The 18,859-nt window shown below is 43.7% G+C and overlaps 1 protein-coding gene across 2 annotated transcripts in view; it reads right to left on the bottom strand.

Moving 5' to 3' along the window:
• The window catches only part of CACNA1S (calcium voltage-gated channel subunit alpha1 S), a 57,533-nt gene that overhangs the window by 20,580 nt on the left and 18,094 nt on the right, over positions 1–18,859 (bottom strand). Inside the window, exons 8-29 of one of the 2 annotated variants that reach the window (XM_081915370.1) lie at positions 18,282–18,430; positions 17,959–18,040; positions 16,540–16,700; positions 15,549–15,774; positions 14,229–14,436; positions 13,674–13,794; positions 13,429–13,543; positions 13,167–13,260; positions 12,379–12,448; positions 11,670–11,802; positions 10,804–10,933; positions 10,059–10,118; positions 9,253–9,359; positions 7,928–8,015; positions 7,593–7,700; positions 6,901–6,953; positions 6,164–6,310; positions 5,429–5,630; positions 5,174–5,332; positions 4,378–4,488; positions 3,910–3,993; positions 958–1,014 (exon numbers count right to left, since the gene is read on the bottom strand). In XM_081915370.1, the coding sequence (XP_081771496.1) occupies positions 958–1,014; positions 3,910–3,993; positions 4,378–4,488; positions 5,174–5,332; positions 5,429–5,630; positions 6,164–6,310; positions 6,901–6,953; positions 7,593–7,700; positions 7,928–8,015; positions 9,253–9,359; positions 10,059–10,118; positions 10,804–10,933; positions 11,670–11,802; positions 12,379–12,448; positions 13,167–13,260; positions 13,429–13,543; positions 13,674–13,794; positions 14,229–14,436; positions 15,549–15,774; positions 16,540–16,700; positions 17,959–18,040; positions 18,282–18,430 (2,665 nt within the window). The remainder of the gene's footprint in view (positions 1–957; positions 1,015–3,909; positions 3,994–4,377; positions 4,489–5,173; positions 5,333–5,428; positions 5,631–6,163; positions 6,311–6,900; positions 6,954–7,592; positions 7,701–7,927; positions 8,016–9,252; positions 9,360–10,058; positions 10,119–10,803; positions 10,934–11,669; positions 11,803–12,378; positions 12,449–13,166; positions 13,261–13,428; positions 13,544–13,673; positions 13,795–14,228; positions 14,437–15,548; positions 15,775–16,539; positions 16,701–17,958; positions 18,041–18,281; positions 18,431–18,859) is intronic. The other variant, XM_081915371.1, reaches the window with a different exon arrangement.

Raw genomic sequence — 18,859 nt, 5'->3', positions numbered from 1 at the left:
AAGGAATCTTAGGAACTGTAATTATGTGTGGATATAAAAAATAACCTTCACAGATGTACAGTTATGATAGAAGGCTCATTTTGGGAGACGCCGTGGCAGGAAGCTGGTTTAGATTTGTAGTGCAGACGTATCCTAACACTGTGCTAATGTTGGCACAGTGATTCTAGTAGTGAGCACTCAGTGCATATTTAATGCACAATCAGTACCGTGGCGTATTTGCAGAGCAGATCGCCTGGGTCAGTTGTGCAACAGCAGACAGCCAATGCAAAACTTGTCTGTGGATTTGTGCTTCTGCAGAGTAGTAAAAGCATCATTTTGAGAAAGGTAACTATTGCATTCAGACTTCAGTTTTCTGGCTATTGGCTACAGAATCTTCAGATCTTGATGTATCTTCTGTAATGAAGCTGCACAGAACACGTCGGCAAGCTGGACCAGGAATGGAAGGAAGCTATAGTGTAATCTAGATGTGCAGTGATGCACTTGCTGTGCATCAGAAACAAAAGCTGATAATTGCACTGCCAGCGCTTTGCAGGACTGTTATTTTAGTGCAACCATAAAAATGCCACTAAAGCAGTGTTAGAAGCTAGAAGCTGTTAGTTCTATGCAACAATACCTATACAGCACCTACAGAATGTGAAAAGAATGTGATATATTACTGCTAATCTTGTATGCGTATTACCCCAACCTCTTGTGACAAGCCAAAAGAAAGGCTTCTCTATTTGTTGAACATGTGAAAAGGGAGCAAATAAAACCCAGCACCCTCCCGCCACCAGCATCGTCTTCTCTTGAGGCTCACAACTTTCTCTCCCTTTTCCTCCTCGATGGCAGAATCTCTGAAGACTCATGCAGTCCACACTAACACAGCAGGGCACAGCAATATGGAATGGTCTAGGAAGGGACAAAGGGATATATGAAAGAAAAGGTTCTCCACAACAAGCTCATGCAGCTGATATTTACAATGCCATTACAGCCACCGCTTAGGCAGTACAATCCACCTCTGGAAGCAAGAATTATCTGTTAAGAGAATGAAAGAATCAGCCGAGGAATCCCACAAATGTAGTGGGAAAGTAGAGAAGTGAAAGACAGAGAGAAAGAGGGACAAGGGATGGATTGGAGGATGACAAGGAAGAGGAGCCATTTTTAGGGAGGAAGAGAAGGTGGTCCACAACAATAGAAGGGCATGATGGGAGATCCCATGAGACCAACAAAGAAGAAGACAGGCAGAAAGGAATAAGGGATAAAGGATAAAGGAATAAAGGATGCAGAGACTGATGCTTGGAATGAGGACTACAAATGACTTGAACACAGCCTAGAGTCTCCTACTGGAAACAGATTTTAAAAAGCAGCCTAGATAAGAAAGTTCCAGCTAACATTATACTGCAATAAGCCCTGGACAAAGAAACCTACTGGAGCGTCATTGAAGGCACAGATATTTCTAGATTAGAAGTCTACAGAAGTCTATGACGCATGGCCAGCTTCACTCATATTCACCCACCGTCAAGAGACCACTCATGAGCCAGAATTCAAATGGGGGGGGGGTTAAGTGCTATTAGACCCCTCCATAAGTGATTAGAGTTCTTAACATGTCTTTTTCCTGCAAGGAGCTCCTACGGTGATATTTCATGATCAGCTCTTTGAAGGATGGGGCTCCTGGAGTGCCTCCCGCCATGCTGAGTTCTTCTGAAAACATTGACCCTTTCTTTCACATGTTGAAATAATGCAAAGACTGGGCAGAACCCAAGGGGTAACAGGGAAGATGGATTTTTACAGAATTAAACAAGATGGTTCGTGCCAAGAGAAGTATTTTATCCACAAATGCTTGTTACAATTTAGTTTTAAATATATTTAGACAGAACTGATTAATAGCCAGACATTTTAAAATCCTGGCTGACTTGTGTGCTATACCTGCTGCAGATGGTTATATTGACTTCAGCAGCAAATAAATGGTTGTGTGCCTTTGTTGGATTTGTGCTCTGATTGGTTATTTGCATTTTCTTGACCAGAAACTCTGAGAAAAGTGCTGTATCTTGCACAAAGCAACATACGATCCCCATGGAATGTGCACAGATTATGTTAGAGGCACTTTATTATACTTTCTGCCGTTTGTTCTTGGACAGAAGATCATAAAAAGAGTATTATTAGTTCATCTAAACAGCTCATCTAGCAGGGAGTTTATTAAACATCAATATACAAATAAATGAAACAAATGGACTAGGAGGGAGGAGGGAGGAAGGAAAGACAGGAAACACGGAAAAGGACTAGGCTAGGTTCATAAGTCAAAGATACAGTGTGCTGGAAGGGGAAAACAGCAGCACTAATGGTGGTTTTGCTTTCTGTGGAATCAAAATCAGACTATGTGATCCAGTCAGCACCAAAAGGTGTACAGAGAGTATTTTAGGAGAATCAGGGCTCCAAGCATTATCCATCTCACTTTCTTGCAGTTCCCAGCTGTTCAATGGGAAGCAGCATTCCAGTGGGACAAAGAAACCTGGGGAGAATGAACTCAGGGCCATTCTGCCTCTGGTACTGAACCAAACATCAGGTGCAAAGGCAAGGGAAGCAGAATACTTACCAGTTCCCAAGTCCTCAGACTAAATTCCTAAATACCATTGAACCTGATCCCCTTTCACCTTAACTACTTAGCATATAGATCTCTCACCAGAGTTTTTTGGCCATTTAATGAATCAGGGCATATTCAGCAAGTATTGAAGTGGATGTAAATCTAGTAGATAAAGTCTTGTATGTCCCCAAAGATACCTGTACCTTCCATCCCCTGCTCACCTAATAAGAGAACAACAAAAAGTTCAGCTATATCTTAAAACTAAATCCTTGGAGTGACTCTTTGTACTTGGGCTTGGAAACAACTCATCAAACAGGGTAGATATTTGCACTGACATTTCCTAATACTCTAGCACTGGCTAGAGGCAAGCTGGAACTATAAAGAAACACATCAGGTTTTTCCAGGGATTGGAGTATTTAAAGGAAGACGATGTTCAAAACAAGGAGATGATGGTTTTGGTCTTAGTAATACTGAATCAGGCACGTACACTATTAATGAAATCTGTTCTAGATCCACCTCCTTCTAAAGCTGTTTCTATAGCCATAGATAACTGAAAATAGTAGCATTAAGCAGTGCACTGAGAACATGAAGGCACATAAATGCATTTTTAACTCAGCAATATCTACTCTTGTCCTTTCTTTAAAGTCATACGCAATGCAGAGTACACATGTGCTATTCCACCCATGGTATATTTTCAATATACTCTGGTGTATATTATAGCATCCATGCACATATATATAGAAGGCACACAATTTATATATGCAAGTGTTGCCATGAAAATAGTCACACTATAAGCAGACATAATAAGCAAATACTCGAAGCATGGTTGCCATGGACAGCAAAACAGAAATGATCTGCAGGTACCATGAGGCAAACCATCTCAAAGTTGACTTTATACTAAATTTGCGAGCTACATATTACTTGCCAAGAACATATGCTTAGAGAGAACACAGAGATTACTGGGCAGGTGAAGTTTCCTGGGCATGGGGCCACATCAGTCCATTAGTTATGATCAAGGAAAGGTAACCTCACAATACTTCTTGATGCCTGAAACTCACAGTATCCACTGAGCTTATCCACATTTGTGGATTGTGAGATGCCTACCCTTCCCTTAACTTCAAGGCAATAAACCCTCTTATTTCCAGAAGGAAACTGAAGTCAAACAATAGCTTCTGTGAAACAGATATTCTGTTTAGACACGCAATAATCACAACTGTGGAAAAGTTGGGAGACTGATGCTGCTACATGGCATGAGGAACAGTTTTCTACTCTTCTTCACTTTCATGGCTGCCCAGTTTGAAGTGTTCCCAGCCCACACACTCATCCAGTGCTGGGAGCCTTTCACTTACATCAATCTGACTCAGGATGACATCAATGATGCTGCCAACGACTATAAGGAAATCAAAGACATTCCAAGGGTCCCCAAAGTAGCCCTGGGGGAAAAGGAATAAGAAAGTGGGTTCCAAAGAAGTAAGACAGGACCTTTCTGGCACCTTCCCAACCTAAGGACCGATGTTGAAACTTGTGTGACTTGGTTAGGACTAAAAAAAACTTACATGCAACCATTCCCTCCTCCCCAGCAGTATCCCCCTTAAAGTGTGGCATGTAACTCTAAGCCAGATATGGGGAACCTGTGGCTCTCCAAATGTAGTTTGACTACAACTCCCATCATCCCTGGCTATGACTATGCTGGCTCAGGCTCATGGGACTTGTAGTCCAAAGATGTATGGAGGGCCATAGCTTTCCACCACTGCTCTAAGCAAAATGGCAGACCCACTTCCCTCAAGGAGCCTTATAGGTCCATATCCCAAACTCACCTTAGCCTTGAAGGCTATAAGTTTAAGGATCATCTCCACAGTAAAGAGAAGGGTGAAGACCACATTAAGGATATCTGAGAGATGGTCCATTGTCTCTGATTGATTATAATGCTGTAAAGATGGTTAAAAGATGATTAATAGAGTTAGAAACAAAGCCCTGTAGACCAAAAGGAAGACAAAGGGAGAAATCATATTGATTGCTAGATACCAAGTAAAAGAGATACACATGTAGAGAACAGGCTCATCTTGATGAGTGAGCTGTATGGTTGTAAAGCTCCACTTATCCAACATACCTGTACTAACAATGCCTCTCATTGCTCACTTATACAGTGGTACCTCGGTTTAAGAACAGCCCTGTATACGAATGATTCGGTTTATGAACTCTGCAAAACCGGAAGTAGTGTCCTGGTTTGTGAACTTTACCTCGGTCTAAGAATGGAATCTGAACAGTGGAAGGGCACAGGCATTGGTAGGCCTCATTAGGGAAAGCGTGCCTCAGTTTAAGAACAGTTTTGGTTTAAGAACGGACTTCTGGAACAGGTTAAGCTCATAAACCGAGGTACCACTGTATTTCTATATTGGAATCCCTGGAATAACAGCCCAGTTCAGTTACATTGTGTGTAGTGTACAACTGATGGATAATAAGACCCACCCATATTTCTAAACACCAGATCAGCAAGTGCTCATTATAGGGGCACTGTTTTGTAATTCTTCTTCTCCAAGCACAACTCAGGATCCCACAATCATCACTACTGCTGCCATTCTACAGCTGGGCAGCTGTTCCACTCATCCATACCTGCATGCCCAAGCAGATGGTGTTCAATGTGATCAGGAAGAACATAAGGTACTCAAAGTAGGAGCAGGTCACAATATACCATATCTGGTACTGGTAGGGGTTCTTGGGAATGTAGCATCTCAGAGGGCGTGCTTTGAGTGCATATTGCACACACTGGCGCTGGAGCGAGAAGAAATACAAGGTGGGAATGGGGCTAGGCAGTGCCTTCCATACTTTAGGTTCTCTTGTTCATTATCTCAGCAATATGAGCCATACCTGGTTCTTGTCCAGCTCACAGTTTTTGTACTCTGTTTCACCCTGCTCCTGGAAGGTTACGATGATAAAACCTACAAAGATGTTCATCATGAAAAAGGCTATGAGGATGAGATAGATGATGAAGTAGATGGCAACGCCCATGCGATAGTTGTAGATGGGGCCTACGTCCTCAGCGCTTGTGTCAATTGCTTTGTACAATAACCTGGAAGAGTCAGAACAGCGGTCGAGATTAACGGGCCTGGGCAAAAGACCTTTGAAGAAGTGGGCTATGAAAGGACTTTGCTCGATGGGTTATCAGCTCAGGTATCCATGCCTCCTCTGACAGGGGCGGCCCACTCTCAAAGGGTTTTCCAAAAAATCAGTATAGCTAAATAAATGTAGAGCTATAACTCTTTTACTGAGTGGGTTGCAGGCAACTTTTCCTTAAATTGCTTTGTTGATGTATTATGCTTTCTGATTCTCAAAGCACAATATTTTGTTGCTGAGAAAACATGTTTTTTTTTAAAAAAACCCAGTAACTGCATCAATTGCCATGGTTACATGAACGTCTGGTGTAGCTCTCTGCGTATAGTGTCTATAACATCGTTAGCGATATTTATTAAAGCTTCCCCTTTCAGTGTTATTTTGCTTGCACAGTATAGCTAATTAGCAACAGTAGCAGCATACCAGCTAATCCTTCTGACAATTCCCAACAGCCCACCTTGCACTTTGCCCCATGCTGGGTTCTGAACTCACTTAGGCCATCCTTCAAAGGTGGAAACAGTGAAGAGAGACATCATGGCTGACAATACATTATCAAAGTGGAAGTCATTGAGTATCCACATTCGCTCATTCTCCACAACCTGCGTTGGATCAGCATCGACGTATGTGATGAAGTGTCCCCTGGGACAAGAAACTTTATATTAGTTACAGACAAGGAGCCTGCACCTTCTGTTAATACGTATTAGTTTACAGTACAATTCTATGCAGGTCTACTTGGAAGCAAGTTCCACTGAGTTAAGTTAAGGATTGTAGCCTAACATTTCGCCAATGCTGAGATAGTCACTCAACGACAGTCACTACAGCAAAAAAGGAACTTGTTCAAGTTGCGTAAGACTGATCCAATGAATCCCAGGCTGGCTCATCCCCTCCTTGGCCCTAGAACATCCTGCCTAGGGCTTGCCACTGGCTGCCACTGCTGGGGAACCCACTGGTAGCACTTCTGTCTGCTCACACATTTGGTGAGTGGAAGACAGAGTACTGCATCAACAGAGTAACACAGGAGTCACTCTGCAGAGGGACACTGGCAGAGGCTGGCAGGGCTGGATGGAGGGACACCACCCACCCACCGACCCCAGCCTGGCACAATGGGGTGTTTTTTTTTCTTTTATTGCTCTGTTAACGCAAAAACTACTCTGGCCCACAGCTTCCCGTCACACTGCAATTATAGTGTCCCAGGCTGCAGAAGACTATGACGCATAACCAAGGCTTACCTGCATTCTTCTGCAGTGATCTTGGTTGAATCTGTACAGCTAAAGAACTTCCCCTACATTTAAAACAGAGATCAAAAGTTATAGGGATTGTTGGTATTTGGCTGTTTCCCAAATATGGCCTCAACAGTCCTGAGAGTACTGAAAAGTGAATGTTTCCAGCTACACAAAAGCCCGGGCCCAGTTTTTACTGTTGAAGGAGAGGAGACAGTAATTCATGACAGTTTCCCATTGCTGACTGGCAAACCATGTGGGAGTTGTATTGAAAGGGAATAAGATTTTGCAAGTGACTTACACATTGACTGTGAGGAAACTGCAGTGATGTTATTAGCTTCCTTGAGGTATGTATTGACAGGCTGCAGTGGCACCATGTTGCACCCAAGACTGAGAGGGCTCGTTGTGCGTCATGTGTGTGTGTGTGTGATGTCACAGACTTAGACCATCACCTGGGTAGGTTTGGAGAATTGAATATGCATTTTTAAAGGAAGGTTACACATCACAGAAGGACCTGAGGGTGACTAGACCAAACCGTAGGTATTCGGCCAACCGAGACAAATGAGAATGGTTAATTCAGTATAGTGGCCCTGAGTTGATTATCTCTGGCAGCAAGCTATCCTTGTTTATATAAACAAGATTTTACAAACTCATGGACTCAAACAGTGTGGAAGTTCATTCTATCTAGGAAAGACTGTCACCTTGAAGAGCTGCACCCCAATGCAGGCAAACATGAACTGTAGCAAGGCACTGACAAGCACAATGTTGCCGATGGTCTTGATAGCCACAAAAACACACTGTACTACGTGCTAGAGAGAGAAAGAGAGAGAGGTTGGTTAGATTTTATTTGTCCATTGCTCATTGTGATTTTTCTGAATAACTGCAGTCCAGCAAAATATAAGTAGAGATTGCTTTGCCTGGTTCATGCATACATTTCAATGAATGCTGCTGGCTTAGAGAGGTCATCACATTTCCCTTACTATCCCTGATTTCTGGGTTATCCAGAAGAGTAAAACATTCCTACTACCCCACTCACCTTCAGCCCCTTTGCTCTGTTAATGGCTCTCAGTGGTCGCAGTACTCTGAGCACCCTGAGGATTTTCACTACTGAGATGGCACTGGACCTGTGGCAGAATATGAGGAAAACATTACAGTGGGAACCCTTATTGTGTTTATGTTACATGGATTCTGCCCTGCCTACAAAGAATGACTATGGCCTTTTGATTATATCTAGTGATTGAATGGGCCATTCCATGGTTGGGACCATGAACCAGAGAATGCTGTAGGACTGCCTTGCTACCAGGGCAGCTTCAGAGAATTCTTCAAAAGGCAAAACCACTGCAGGGTGCATTCAGACATGCGGAATACTGCATTGCCCTAGTTTTCCTGATTATAATGCTAGCACTTCTGAACCATTTTCTAACATTCCTTTCACAATGCAGTACCTCTTGTGTTATGGAACGATGGCTTTTGGATAGATGTACGCTAAATTTCATTCACACCTGTGAGTGTGGAGTGACACAACAAAAAAACATCACTGGCCGATGTCACTACTCCCCCACCCCTTCCGAACATGTGTGCTTCTGTTCTCCCATGATTCCCCCATGAAAACAGCAGGAAATAGCTGCATGCTTGTACACTGTCCCAAATTTCCTCACTTTACTCCCAACTCTAGTTGGTACAACCAGCCACAGTAAATTACAGAACCAAAGAGCCTTTGAACAAGGGTGAGGGGACCATTAGAGGAAAAAGGCAGACCTTTGCAGCAACTAAGACTTTCACAACCCAGTCAGTAGGATCAAACTACAGGAGCCAATTGTACCTCCACTTCCGATGCAGTGGGGTGAGGGATAACTGTTTGACTCTCAGGGCACACCCACACCACAGACCTAAACTGGTTTAACAGCCAATCCCTTTTTCCAGGGAACTCTGGGGATTGTAGCTCTGTGAGGGGAATTAACAATTCCCGGTACTCTCAAGAAACTGCAGTCTACAGGAATCTTTGGAGAAAACAGTTAAAGTGGTATAAAATCAATGCAAATGTATAGTGTGGATGAGGCCTCAGTATGTTAACTGATAATTATGGCTGTGAATATTCGTTGCTTTGGGAGCAGAGCTCACTACTCTTCATGGAGCCCCTAGTTTTCAGGGTCTGAGAGACGGTCAGCTTCTCTTTACAATGTTTTCCTTTATATTTCAGGGTGTTTCTTACTACCCTATGGTCACACAGATACATCCCTCATATCCCACAGTTGCTGCCAAAGACACAAGGAGAATGTTAACCCCTATCCTACTTCCCTCAGATTTGGCCCTACCACAGATCGATGAAACCCAGGCCTGTTCTTCCATCACAATGCTTACTCAAATCCCATGGAGATAAGAGAGACAGCCACAACGAGCAAGTCCAGGATGTTGAAATAGTTGCGGCAGAAGGATCCCTTGTGTAGGATAGCACCATAAGTAGTCATCTGTGGGGAGCAGGAAGACTCAGTTAGGCCCAGTTTTTGTATTACTTTGAGGATACTTCTCTCAGCAGCCTAATTCTGTAAATCATTGGACCTGTGGATGTTGACTGCTGTGTTCAGGATGAAGCAGTTGTCTGAGAACGAGCACTTCATCATCAGCACAGAGAGTTGGCAAGCTTGAATTTGATGCCCGCTATTTGTACAGGTATAGGGACACAGGTGGCGCTGTGGGTTAAAGCCTCAGCGCCTAGGACTTGCCGATCGAAAGGTCGGCGGTTCGAATCCCTGCTGCGGGGTGCTGTCCCGCTGCTCGGTCCCAGCGCCTGCCAACCTAGCAGTTCGAAAGCACCTCCGGGTGCAAGTAGATAAATAGGGACCGCTTACCAGTGGGAAGGTAAACGGCGTTTCCGTGTGCAGCTCTGGCTCGCCAGAGCAGCGATGTCACGCTGGCCATGTGACCCGGAAGTGTCTCCGGACAGCGCTGGCCCCTGGCCTCTTAAGTGAGATGGGCGCACAACCCCAGAGTCTGGCAAGACTGGCCCATACGGGCAGGGGTACCTTTACCTTATTTGTACAGGTGGTTAACTATTCAGATTGCCAACTCAGCACAATGTAAAAAAGATGAATAAGTAAACATTGGCGATTTCCATTCCCGTTTTATGATTCCATTGGAATTCCACAACATCTCTAAGTGTGACTCACCTTTAGAACGATTTCCACTGTGAACACAGAAGTGAAGCCAATGTCAAAATATCCTAGAATCTGAAGATAAAACAAGCAAAGAAACAGGATGCTATTTTTGTCAGTGCAACTCTATTGCTAACATGTCTTTTAGCAAATTTGCTGGGTTCTGGAATGAGAACTATAGGAGAAATATTGTCTGAATATTGATTAACAGAATCTCCTATTTCTTCAAGCTCATTTTCAAGCAGGTAGTCCCAGCTAAACCAGCATGAACAGTACTCTGATTTCTAAAAAACAAATGATTGCAGAAATGTTTTTGGTTATCCCCAATATATTAAGATGCAGGCAGCTGTCATGTAAAAGCAAACCTGTTTTTCCTCTACATATTATTTTAGTTTGCAAATACATTTAGCCATGAATACTTTTAACTTTTTACTAGTTGTCCATTATCTTCTGCTTTTAAAATAATTGCTTCTTATTGGTTGTATGATATGATTGGCTCCATCCTTATTGAGTTTCATGAAGAGATGACTTTTAAATAAAGACTTTGGGTCAGAAAGACACTCTTTGGCTTTCTGCGATTTATGCATGAAAACCAGTCACTTATTTTCATCTACAGCTTCCTGTTGTTGCCTTTTGCATGTTGTTTCAATTTCATACCAGTTTTCACCGAGGCAATTACAATGGATGCAGGGCTTTCGTAAGTCACTCTGGACCACCCACTGGTACCTTGCCAGTAGCGCAAGCAAGCCTATCTAGTCACCTTATTCCTGAAGGACTCGGCCCGTAATGGATCCTCAGCTGCCAGTGAGACGCTGCTGAGAAGAATGAAGAGGAGGATGAAGTTGGTGAACCAGGTGGCATTCACAATCCGGTGGCACAGTACACGGATCCTGAAGAGGACAATTTAGGGAAAGAAAAGGAAGGTTATATTCTGCTTAAGCAAAAGAGTTCATAGTACAATGGGCACCCAATGGGGAATTACACTGTTCATCAATGTGCTGGTAGAAAGTGCCCATGTGACATTTCTACCCCCCTCAGAGTACATTTGGAATATGGGCACTCTACCAATTTGTAGAGCAGAATTGTTGAGTGAATTGAGCCTGTGTTTATGTGGGTTCTTGGACAACCCAGTCCATAACATTATGAAAGGAATTACTACTTTACGGTCCTTTCGCTGCCAAACTGCAGCGCTTTTACATCTGTGGTGCTAGTTTAATAACCATTCAAGGAAAAACAAAAAAAAATTCCTTCCAGTAGCACCTTAAAGACCAACCAAGTTAGTTCTTGGTATGAGCTTTTGTGTGCATGCACACTTCTTCAGATATATCTGAAGAAGTGTGCATGCACACGAAAGCTCATACCAAGAACTAACTTAGTTGGTCTTTAAGGTGCTACTGGAAGGATTTTTTGTTTTGTTTTGACTATGGCAGACCAACACGGCTACCTATCTGTAACTGCATTCAAGGAAAGTCTGAAGACCAAGAGGATAGTCTGAATTGAAGGCATCTGCCTATACTGATGTCTTTGCCGAGGTTAAGCAAGCCTGGCCAGAAAGGAATTTGTGCCTGGAGGCAAATATTCCTGGTTAGATCGTCTTCGTATCTGAGAGTAAGGAGTAAGGCCTACTTGTTGGTTGGGCTAAAGATGAAGAATGAGCTGGCTTCGGGCATGGGCACTGCCTTCTCCTTCAACTGCAGCTCTGCCAGAGGACGTGGTCGAGGACTCAGTGGAATTTCAGGCTCATCTTCTTCATCATCACCTGCAGGGCACACAGTCGGTCACTGAAAAGCTTCATGCAGAGGCGCTACATGCACAGCCAAAAGGTTCACTCATTTCTAGGCTTGCTATTAAGCCGAAATATAAGCATCAGAGTATCTCAACATCCCTAAGGGACACGGGTGGTGCTGTGGGTTAAACCACAGAGCCTAGGACTTGCCGATCAGAAGATCGGCGGTTCGAATCCCTGCAACGGGGTGAGCTCCTGTTGCTCGGTCCCTGCTCCTGCCAACCTAGCAGTTCGAAAGCATGTCAAAGTGCAAGTAGATAAATAGGTACCGCTCCAGCGGGAAGGTATACGGCATTTCCGTGCGCTGCTCTGGTTCGCCAGAAGTGGCTTAGTCATGCTTCCACATGACCTGGAAGCTGTATGCCGGCTCCCTCGGCCAATAAAGTAAGATGAGCACCGCAACCCCAGAGTTGGTCACGACTGGACCTAACGGTCAGGGGTCCCTTTACCTTTACCTTTATCTCAACATCCCAACACAGCATTAAGTCAGTTCAGCCCAGAATTCTCTTCATTCCTGGGGTAGGAATGAAAGAGACAAACCTTCCTTACCTGGGAAGTCAGCGGAGGGATAAGGGTCCTTGATCTCATTGACATTTGATTCAAACTCATCCACCTTCAACTGAACAGAAGAAATAAAAATGAAAGGAAGCTCAGCAGCATAGGCAAGCTCACTCTGATACAGTTTCTAGGCATGCTCTGAAAGCCTTCCTGTTTCAGAAGACTGATTTCTGCTGGTCTATTTAACATGACATTGCTTTTATTGTATTGTTTATTCTTAAGGGATTCTTAACCATTTTTAAAATTTCTGTTTATACTGTCTCTATCGCACAGTGTTTTGTGGGGGCTTTTTTTTAAAGAACCTAAACAAAAAAACAAAAACCAAAGAAGGCACTTGTTGCTGTCACCCATGGGGGAGACATTCCATTCAGTCTGCATTGAAAGGTGAATCTACCTAATTCACACTCTCTGAAAGTGGAGAGAAATGCAGTGATCCGTTTAAATCTTTCCAAATTTCGCAGCCAAGAAATGTGTACAAAAATGCACACACTAGCATGAAGTGTGCATAAAAATGCATATATTAATTAAATAACATCAAAAATGAATTCTGTTGGGGAAAATGGATTTGCAGGAATGTGTTTTTTTAGATAAACCTGCATAGAAAATTCACAGGAGAAATTCGTACTACAATGCTGATGAATTTTCATGAGGACTTTTTAAATATAAATTTGCAGACTGATGTGGAAATGTGGGGAACTGAACTCTGGATTGGAAAAGTGACAAAATGGAGACAAAGCAATATTGACTGATTCACCCACTCCTAGTCACCCGTGGCTGACCTTGGCTGTGGTGGGCATTCCTTCTCCCTTGGCTTTCTGTTCCAGCTTCTTAGCCAGCAACTGCTTTTCCTCTTCTGACTTCTCCGGGTAACCTCTAGAGTGAAGAACCAAGAAAGCAAGAGGAGAAGGAAGTGAAGCCAAGGGGAAGCTATTATTTGGGGGGGGGCAGGAAACACCTTACAGTTCAGCCAAACCCCCTGTTGGGTCCCAGATGAGAACCCAGAGGTAGATATTGTCATGGCCACCAGGAGGCACAACTGACCGGCCCATTTTCTTTTTCTTCCTCTCTTCAGCTTTGGCTTTCTGGGCAGAGGTCAAAGTTTCAGCTTCAGCAAGGTTGTCCACAGCAATAGCCAAGAAAACATTGAGCAAGATATCTGGGTTGTGGGGAGCAAGGCTAAGGAATTATACAGTGTGAGTTTAGGTAATATAAACCTGAAGCCCTGAGCAATTTGCATCCAGGATACCCAAAGGACTCCCTGAGCCCTTCTATCCCAGAAAGGATACAATTCCCACAGACAAAGAGAACAATGAAGTAAATGCAGACCAGCACACCAGGGTAGACTGGCCCTCCATAAGCCATTATGCCATTGTACATAACAGAAGTCCAGTCTTCCCCAGTCAGGACCTAGAAGTAGACAAGAGAGAAATTAGCAGCAACAGGGTATCCTGAGCACAACCATTGCATGAGGCCTGGCTTCTCCAACCTGGTGCCCTCCAAATATTGTTGGATATCTGGTCCCATCAATCCCAGCCAGCGTGGACAATGGTCAGGGGTGATGGGAGTTCTTGTCCAACAACATTTGGAGGACAACAGGTTGGGGAAGACTGCATTAGGTTCTGATCTGAGTTTGAAGACCTCTTCATTAAAGACCCTTTTCTCAGGCCCCATTGTCCAAAAAGTCTATGCGTTCCCAAAGCTCAGACAACATCCCACAATTCACAGATTCCTATTTCCCCCACTGGTCACCCATTTTCTGCCAGAACTTAGTACAGAAGACACCAATTGTCACCTACAAAACCCTGCCCTTAAACTGGCTTATTAAAAACCCCAAGTTGTACCTGAAAGACAGTGATGAGAGCCTGAGGGAAGTTATCAAATGTGCTGCGCCGTATCACTGTATCATCAAAGTCAAACCTCCCTCCAAAAAGTTGCATCCCTAATAGGGCAAAGATGGTCATGAAGAGGAAGAGGAGAGTGAGGAGGGAGATGATGGAGCGCACCGAGTTCAGCAGAGATGCCACTAAGTTGTTCAGAGAGGTCCAATACCTAGAGAGGGACACCAATGTTATGTGCACACCTATGTGAAGATGCTAAGATACTTTCAGATCCAGGAGCCAAGCTTTGAAGTGCAGCTTTCTAGCTAAAGACAGAGAATATAAATCATCCTAATGACTAATTAACTAAAACTAGTTATAATCTCATGGCTGCCATCTTGAATGTAGTTGAGCATATGCAGCCACATCCAATAGGGCAACAAATTCAATTTATTTATTTGCTTTTTCACCCGCTCTTCATCCAAGAAGTGATGCCAAGGTGGGGTATGCCAAAGACCAAACAAAGACTATAGCAGCTCAAATAAAGGCATTAAAACAATATAGCATCGATCTGTATACGAGACATACTGTTGGCTGTATTAAGTACAGCTCTTCAGTGTGCTCAGTTGCATTTGGCAGGGAGATTGCTATGCCTGGATGACTCCATCTTCTGTTCTGCCATCTAATCTAGCTTGGTACCTAACATGACTAGTTCCCAGGACTAGAGAAGCTATTTTCAAACATCATAGTTCATCCGAGGGAAAGTTTGACAAATCACTGCTCTCCACTACAGATACGTAGGCAGAGAACAGGTGGCAGATTTAATCTATTTGTTCAGCCTCACTCAGAGACACCAGGAGATGAAATCTCACATCCTCTTTTACTTTGTAGAGATGGACTTGAAGCAGGTAACCACACGGTGGTCACATGCACACCAAATATTTAAAGCACAGTGATACCACTTTAACAGTCATGGCTCCCTCCCAAAGAATCCTGGGAACTGTAGTTAAAGGTGCTGAGTTGTTAGGAGACCCCTTGCAGAACTAGTTCCCAGCATCCTTAACAAACTACAGCTCCCAGAATTTTGGGGGTGGGATGGGGTAAGCCATGACTGTTAAAGTGCTATGGGAGTGCTTTAAATGTATGGTGCGGATGTGACCAACTCTATGGCCACCAAATGAATACAAAGGAGCTCTGCCAGATAGTATGAGAGATGCATCTAGTCTAGCATTATGTTTCCAAAACTAGCTGGATGCTTCTGTTCTGCTTCCAAGCCTCCTGCATCTCACCAGGATGGCAAAGGTTCTGGAGCCAAGTCCTATGAGAAATGGTTGGCATACTCACTTAGTTATTTTGAAGAGCCTCAGCAGGCGAATGCACCGCAAAACAGAGATGCCCAGGGGTGTCATGGAGGTAATTTCCACCAGTATGATCTCTAGGATGCCAGTGCACACCACAAGGCAATCAAAGCGGTTGAAGATTGACATGAAGTACTGGCGGAAGCCCAGAGCATACATCTTAAGAATCATCTCTATCGTGAAGAGGGCCAGAAGCACCCGGTTGGCAATATCTGTAAGCAGAATGATAAATGGACCAGATCTCCTCTGTCCACGAGGAGCCCAATTCCTCTTCAGAGAGAGAGCATGAGGGTTGGGAGGAAGAAGTGGAGGTGGGAAGTCCAGAATTACTTCCTTCACTCTACTCAGCTCTCCTCTGCTGGGAAATAGTGCTTCCACTTTCAGAAGCCAGCTAAGATGTTAAGGGTGCATGCAAGAACCAAGCTACCCGTTACATGTAGCAGGTGTATAATATTTGGGGTTTGCGGGGGGAGGGGGTAGCCTGTATGCTGAGACCCTTCTAATTCCTAAACACAGCACATGTTGAAAATCTAAGGAAGGGTTGTAACTTCTTGATAATGGCCCTCTAAATATGGGTTGTTAAGGTAACAGGTAAGGAAATAACTGAGCAAAGTTCTTGCGGCTCTTGCATTTTGAATAATATTTTCCAATTTCCAATTTAAATATATATACCAATATACTTCCTGTCCCATGTTCCCCTGCAGTCTGTTCAGTTTTCCCTTTGACTTTTGCCTTTAACACCTTAGAATCAACCTCTTACATTATGGTTAGGGCTAAACTTTATTAAATGCAGTTGCTGCTTGAGGCAAGAAGGAAGTATATTGGTATGGGAACATGTTTGGCATGGGGTTAAAGTGGGACTAGGGCACTGAGAAGCAGAAAGGAGGATCAAGCAAGGAACTTTAGGATTGAGAGCATCACAGCACCATCCCGTTAATCAGAACCTTCAAAGCTCCCTTAAACAGTGTCCAACTCACCTTGAGCCTTGGTCAGCCAATCAGGTTGTTGGTGATGCTCAGTAGCTATTGAGATGGTGTTCAACGCGATAATCAAGAGGACAAACCAATAGAAAAACCTGGACTTAACCAGTTCGCGGCATTTCCTGCGGAGAAGGCGGTTCGATCGTCGCCAGTGTCGACTAGAGAAAAAGGAGACAGTTAAAACCAGAATGGTGGCGGCACATGAACCCCTGAAAACGGCTTCAGAACCCTACCTATTCTTAGTTTTCACTTGCCCTAGTGCCCGTGTTCAGAATTTTACAGGACTTTTGAAAAGCATCACTCTTACTAATATGGTTGTGGTGATGCAGCACTAAAGCAGGCCTGCAAAACACAACGTGCAACTTCTTCCCTGGGTATCTGCAATCTCCAGGGTGGCTTCCAAATATTTAGTTTGTGCCTCTTTAAGGGGACCATATAAGGCCTAACAAGGCCATCAAAACTGCAGGTGCAGATGGAAGAATAAATAATCCCTGTGGTCTCTGGGAGAAATTCAATGTTGCGCTAAGTTAAAGTACCTTAGCAGTGCGCTAGTAGTGCTAGCAGAATGGCTGGCGCAAGAAAAGGCGGGAAGCGAGCATGGTTCTCGTGGCTGGTGGCACAACAGATAGATGGGAGTGCAGGGAGAAAATGCTTCCAACTCTATGATATACCCTCCAACATTTCTCTGGTGAAAATAGGGACATCCTATTCAATAATAATAATAATAATAATAATAATAATAATAATAATAATTACTATTTATACCCCACCCATCTGACTGGGTTGCCACTCTGGGTGGCTTCCAACATATATAAAAACATAATAAACATTAAAAACTTCCCTATACAGGATTGCCTTCAAATGGCTCAGGGGTAGGATAACTCCATACCCTCCAAAATTTCTCTGATAAAATAGGGACATCCTACCATACCCTCCAACATCTCTCTGATGAAAATAGGGATGTCCTAAGGAAAAGCAGGACATTCTAGGATCAAATCAGAAACTGGGACAGCTTTTGTAAATCTGGGAGGTTCCAGGAAAATAGGGAGACTTGGAGGGTCTGCTGTGGTTCTTTGACTCTACAGTGTAAAAACACAAAGGGGTCTCAATCCTTCATTTCCTCAATTGACAGAGATGATCTGACTGATACTGGACATCTCTGGCTTTGGGATTTAACAAGCATTACATTAAAGAGATAGAGTGAGAGAGATTGCTATGGAGTGCAGAAAGGTCCGACATGGGAAATATTTTGATTTTTAAAAAATTAAAACTCACATTTCAAAAGGTATGGGGGGGATATTTGAAAAAAGATGTAAAAATGATGCTCACAGCAAGATTTGAGAGCTTTGGGGCTCTTGCACTACAGCAGGACATGAGCATGTTTGGATTGCCATGCATGATATGCATGCTACTTACAAAAACAAAATCCATTTATTCATGCCCTCAATCTCATACAGGCTCTCTGTCTCTGATCCACCTTCATCTGATGGCATCATTCCTGTGAAAGATGAAGAAAGGTAAGAAACCTGTTGTGTTATTTACAAAACCATTATCATCAAATGCTACGTAGCTCTGCAACTTTGCCCAGGCCTTCGATTTCCCTTCCTGCTTCCTAATCTCCTTTTCTCTCAGACTACATTTCCAAGCAAGCACTGCTCTCAGCCCTATTGATTCTAAGCAGTATCATCAACAGGCAAGAATAAACAAAACCAAAACGACAATAATACAAAGCTTAGTACCTTCCCCACGTGTCCGGTCGCTATCCATGACTTCTGCATGGGTGATCCAGTCCATGTAGCCTTTCATGTCTTCCTCCAACTGCTGCTTCTCCCTCAGTTTCTGGAAGGTACCCCGTGATTTGGCTTTCTCACGCTCTTTGGTGAATTCCCTGGGGGGAAAACTCAGATGAGAACTTGTATGGCATAGTGATGGGTCAGGGAGTCAGTTCTGAGTTCAAGTCTCACTCAGTAGTGACTTGGTGGTTTCAGTCAAGCCACTAGCTCTGTGCTTTAACACACACACACACACACACACACACACACACACACACACACACACACACACATCCATGCTAGAATCTGGACCTAATTAAAGTGTCCTACATTACAAGGTGAGGGTTAGAAGGATTACTAAAATAATGACCTGGTTTGCACATCATCTTAAGCCATACTTAATGTTTTACTGTGGTTCAACATGAAAGAGCAGTGTGCTGGTTCATATTGCTGAAAAGTCCCTGCTTTGCTCCACCCCTGCTCCTGGCAGTGCCATGCTTGCCAAGTGTCCCCAGCCAATGCAACTGCTTGAGTGTACTCTATCC

The sequence above is a fragment of the Podarcis melisellensis genome, assembly GCF_964234715.1.
Source record: "Podarcis melisellensis genome assembly, chromosome: 6".
NCBI lineage: Eukaryota > Metazoa > Chordata > Lepidosauria > Squamata > Lacertidae > Podarcis > Podarcis melisellensis.
Note: the sequence above shows the minus strand (reverse complement) of the source record. Positions and strands in the feature narration are given on the sequence as shown.